The sequence below is a fragment of the Eucalyptus grandis genome, chromosome 6 (assembly GCF_016545825.1).
Source record: "Eucalyptus grandis isolate ANBG69807.140 chromosome 6, ASM1654582v1, whole genome shotgun sequence".
NCBI lineage: Eukaryota > Viridiplantae > Streptophyta > Magnoliopsida > Myrtales > Myrtaceae > Eucalyptus > Eucalyptus grandis.
The window spans coordinates 51,982,133-51,987,666 of NC_052617.1; the positions used below are offsets into that span (position 1 = coordinate 51,982,133).

General features: G+C 47.4%; 1 protein-coding gene across 1 annotated transcript; it reads right to left on the reverse strand.

Annotated features, from left to right (window-relative positions):
- Positions 1–1,289: 1,289 nt before the first annotated feature.
- Positions 1,290–4,025, reverse strand: LOC104450664 (mitogen-activated protein kinase kinase 5-like). Its single transcript, XM_010065326.3, is given in 3 exon segments — positions 1,290–3,545; positions 3,548–3,620; positions 3,623–4,025. Coding segments are annotated over 3 exon segments (1,137 nt in total). The 5' UTR covers positions 3,656–4,025; the 3' UTR covers positions 1,290–2,514.
- Positions 4,026–5,534: the final 1,509 nt, after the last annotated feature.

A 5,534-nucleotide genomic window follows, 5' to 3' on the forward strand; every position in this document is an offset into this window, starting at 1 on the left:
ATGACTTGAAGAAAATGAGACTGCAATAACGAGACAATCTCTCGACGTGACCTGAAGAAACCTTTCTTCTCCCTTGTTCTTTTGTGTGACAAGCATAAGAGAACATGTTCCGCTCGTGCACTGACGAAATAGCGGTTGCTTTGCGTGGGCTTAGTGGAAGAAGTCCAGTGCACATCTCGCTTCCCCCTCTGGTTGAAGATTGAGGCCTGAATACCGTAGTAGCCCATTTCGCCAATATACAGACCCAATAGGAAACAAGTACCGTTAATATTATAAAACTAATCTGTAGCAAGAAAATCACGACGCAAGATGCTGGGAATATGAGGACTTTGCTCAGGCATCGATTACATCACACCAAACTAGTCAGAATCGAAGCGAGCAGCTAAGCTAATAGTGCATATTCAGCGAATACTTGGTCGTTTGGCTTCATCCAGTTTTAAGTGCTCAAGAGAAGGTAGATGGCAAATTGAGAAAAAGGAAAAGCTAGTTCAGCAACCCTTATCGCAAAAATGTCTGGGCTACTTCACTCGAGCGACGCCAGAGACATGGTGAATGAAACCAATCTGGCCCCAATAATGTAAGTCCCGAAAGCAAACTAATTTGGCTCAGTTCTTCTGTTCTGAAACATTATCTTTAGGTCATGGTCACTACGGAGCGGAATCTGCACGAAAGAGAGATGAACTCATTGGCCTAACGCTTTACACTACTGGTTTCCCAGGAGAGCTTCAGAGGACGAGCAGCTTAAGAGAAATTCCAAGGTAGTTGGTGAGTTTGACACTGTCCTTTTGCATCAGTTGCATCAGCAGCGGTTATGGACAAGGCCACGGGGACATATTATAGCCTTGTTGCTCACCACAAGAATTGTCATGAAAGATGAACTTTGCATCTTTCTTCAGCTCGGGGCCTAAATCATATGACAAGGATCACACACGTTCCTCAGCATACTGAGTAGATCCTGGTATAGCGGTCCATCATTGATCTAGTTTCCTCAACTAAGTTTCGGAAACATAACATAAAATTCGAGTAGAACACAATTGACATGGATTTGTTCATACACGAGCAGTTTCCATGTCTATACACAAGAAAAGCCATAAACTCCACTATTTCACTTAAAACGGCATTTCATAGCATAGCATTGTATGTACCTGCATTTCATTTGTTTTCCTGGTTAAATCCTGCCTTCTTCTTTGAAAGGCGACAGATATAAAAACCCAGGTGTCCTGCTAAAGATCAGAATCACATTATCACGTTTTTCTGCCTAAAACAAATAGTCGAATCAAGTCACCTGGTTAAGGCTAATAACTAGCTGCGAAAGAAAACCATTTCCATGAAGGATTGACATGAGCAATCTTTATGAGCCTGAAAAAGCTAGTTCTGAACTTATTTACAACAAGCCAGGGGAATCAATGCTAATCTCCCCCCCAAAAAAAGAAAAGAAAAGAAAGAAGAGTCGGTCAAAAGCATCATCTAGCTATTGAACTTGTTGTTCAGTTAATCCAATGCATCATCCGTCCTCATATGATACAAGTAAAAAGTACTCAGCTCACTGTCATTGTTCCCAAGCCACGTCTTCCACAAGGCAATCGAATGAAGCTGCAAGAGCAAGCGAGATATCTCTTGTTTAGATGCAGAGGGCCAAGACTATCCACTCCAACATTCTATCAAAACTTCGGCCTCCTGGTGTACATATGGTGCCACGGAGAACACCAAAGCAGAAGAACAAGAAAACGTGAGGATGGAGAAGACACTCACTGCAGTACCCACGCAGGCACAGAACAGAACCAATTAATGGATTGAAGAGAATCTCATATGCTTCCCCCTTTTTTCCCATTTAAGCCTTATGTGATGTGTCCACGATGATGATGATAGGGCGCACAGCCTCTCACAGGAAAGAAAGAACCAAAAAACGTGCATTAATAGTGTCAAAAGGCCATCTAATCTTTTCCCTCTCCTTAAAATGTCCCATAAGTTGACATAGCCGCAATTATTCAAAGTCCAATTCTTGCAGAAACAAATCCCACCACAGAACTTAACCAAGAATAGCAAAAAAATACCAGTGACCCCCACCTAGAAGAAAGAAATCCCATGCCTTGTAACCGAATCAACATATAGTCACATAGCATTGCATGGAAAAAGGCCAACTTTGCTCGCTGTTTTTTCCCCTTCGCACTAAGCAGAATTGAGGCTTGGCACTTGGCAGCGACAGGAAAAGACCAAACATAGCAAACGGAATTTACTTTACTGGTAAGCATTGCTGCATTGCATTCCATTATGAAAGGAGGACGTCAAGATCAAGAAGAGACATTGATACTGTGAATTTCTGAAGCTTCTCTCGACACCACACCCACCATCTAAGCCCAACTTTTTTCTTCTCTCCCCCTTAGAAACACCAAACCCCAATGATCATTTCAAAATCAAAAACTACAAAAAAGGAAAAGACCCAAGGAACCAATAATTAGCAACTAAGGCGATAGAAAAGAGAAGGAAGAAAAAAGAAGGAAAAGGAACCAGCAACTAAGAGGCTGAGAATAGAGGTGGAGGTGGAGGAAGAAGCTGGTGATGCAGCCCCTTATTGTGGGTCACAATGAAAGGGTGCCTCAACAGCTGGCTGGCGGTCCACCGCCGGATGGGCTCGCGCTGCAGGCAGCACGAGATGAAGTCCCGGAACTCCGAGGAAGCGGAGGCGGGGGCCTCGGGGGGATCGGACATGCAGATGGCGCACATGAGGCTGGCCCAGTCGCCCTGGCGGCCGACGGCGAAGGGGAAGCGCCCCAGGTAGAACTCGAGGATGCTGACGCCGAAGCTCCAGATGTCGCCGGCGTAACCGTCGTACTTGCCGTGGTTGAGGTCGGTGTTGATGCGCTCGGGGCTCATGTAGGCGATGGTGCCGACGGAGGAGTTGCAGGGGTCCATGGTCTGGGCGAGGATGCGGCTGACGCCGAAGTCGGCGATCTTGACCTGCTTCCGCGAGTTCACGAGGAGGTTCGAGGGCTTGATGTCGCGGTGGACGATTTTCCGGCGGTGGAGGTAGGCGAGGCCGCTCAGGATCTGGCACGTCAGGTGGCTGAGGTGGTTCTCGTTGCCGACGTGGATGCCCTCCAGCGACCCGCCGTCCATGAACTCCAGCAGCACCTGGATCTCGCCGCCGTGGTCGTACATGTCGTGGCACTTCACCACGTTCGGGTTGTCCACGTCCCGCAGGATCTCGATCTCCCGGCAGATCTGGCGCCGCACCGCCTCCTCGTGGTTGCCGTAGATCACCTTCAGCGCGTACGGCCGCCCCGTCGTCCGGTGGACCACCTTGTAGACCGTCCCGCCGCTCCCGCTCCCGATCCGATTCACCCGCTCCAGCTCCGAGAAGTGAACCTGCTGCTGCTGCGCCGCCGCCGCCGCCGCCGCCGGCGGCTGAGGGAAGACGCTGTTGAGGTGGTTGCCGACGGAGTTGCCGGCGCCGGTGCTCCCGTTGTGGAGGTTGCTGGTGGACGGCGCCGAGCTGGAGGGCGGGAGGGGGAGGGGGACGGCGAGGGCCGGGTCGCGCTGGGGAGCGGCAGCGTGAGGTCCGGACGCCGGCGGGGCCGGTTGCCCCTGGAGGACGAGGACGAGGACGAGGACGAATTGGGGTGGCGCCGGGCGGTGGCGGCTGAATCGGCCTCATGGCTCACCTCCAAATCTCAATCTCTCTCTTCTCTCTTCTCTTCTCTCTCTCTCTCTTCCCGGAATCGGCGAGCGATTCTTGTTCTTGGGTCTTCCGACCGTCGTCCGAAATAGCGCACGAGAGAGGCAAGGCTCCTTAAGAACAAGCGGCGAGCCGCTCTTCTTCCTCCTCCTCTCTCGTTGGGTATGCGGCGGAGGTCACGAGCGAAGGGGGCGTGGGGTTTCGAGCGGAGTCGTCCATGGATGGGATCAAGAACGACGGAGAAGATGCAGAAGGAAGAAGGAAGGAGGAAGAGATTAGAGAGACGAAATCCTAATATCTCCGATTCTTGAAAAAAAAAAAGGGGGCTTTTTTTATTTTGGGGAGAGAGAGGGGCGGGGGGGTTGGAAATGCGTTTTTATTTATTTAAATATCAATTATTCGTGATTTATACGTCAAATTAATAAATTAAGTGAATAATAATAAAATTAGGGATGAAATGGAAGTGGGTTAGATTGAGTTCGAGATATAGTAGAGGTAGCCGTTCAATCATAAGACGAGGGTGGGGGGGAATCTGAGATTTTTTTCGATTTTTCTGGAAAAAAATAAAAAGAAATAGGAAAAGGAAGAGAGAGAGAGGGGGCGAAGGGGATCACGCGCTTCCGAGGGGCGGGCGGGGGAGCGCGTGGGCCAGCGACGGGGGCTCCTCATGTGGGTGGGGCCCGCCGCAGCGAATGGGAAACGTCGAATGTTGTCGTCTCTCTGGCGGTCGCGCGTGGCCGCCAAGCGCGCTCTGACTTGGGAGATCTTCGGTAGGGGGGCGCGTCGCCTGGGCGTGTTCGAAGACAATTTTGCTTAGGGTTCGGTTCCGGATTTTAATGACTCGGGGAATTAGCCGGAATTTTTTAAAAGAACCTCGCAATTGCATCCTCGTATTTCACGAGCCTTTGTTTTATGTCCATTTTATTTTTGTTTTTTATTTTTATTTTCTGGTACATTAAAAGGAATTAGTTACTTTTATTACTATTTTTTTTCTTTTTGGAAAATAGAACTGCTGCTTCTCTATTTTGGATCTGCAAGTTTCTTGGACTCAGACCCCCCAGAGGGAAAAAGAAAAAAAATTGGCAATCCTTTTCATGTCCAACCTCCTTCAAGTTTTGGGTGGAAAGTCAGCTCATGCTACATAATTTTGCCCTTGTCTCCATCTAATCCCAAATGTCAATGCAGAAAAATAGTCGACCCATGATGTTTTCGCTTATGGCTTTGTGACCGATTACGAATGCTTTGAATGGATTTTGCAAACATCAATTTATAAAAGGTAAGAATGGATGGATCGCGATGGGTGAGTAAAGCGAATATGGAGACACGATACAATTTCTTAATGCTCATTCTAGAGATGGACATTCATAATTATAATAAATGAAACTTATTATCGATGGTGGCACAATTGCTTATCAATATTGGTAGCAACACCCTATATTATGACTACATTGTTCTAGAAACATGATGCATTTTTAAGGTTTGAGAATATATTTTCCAGATTTTCCTGATTTTGCCATATACTTGGATTGAGAAAGTGACAGAGATCTATAGATGTCATTGAGTTGATTGAATGGAAAATCATTTTAATCATCCAATTTTTATTATCATACCAATGAATAAAAGCGAATTAACATGATTTAATAATCCATTTTTATATCTTGCCAAATTGTTTAATGACATGAATAAACATAATCGATCCCTAAATTCAAAGTAGCTCTGCCAAATACAATTGGACCCTAGCAATCAGATTGAAGACCTTATTCCTCGAGCTTAGGTCCCCAAAGGTAGCACCACCTTGATGCTTAAGCTTGAAACCCTACTAATTGGGCCCCACACCCCGCCTAGGTCCCTTGAGGTT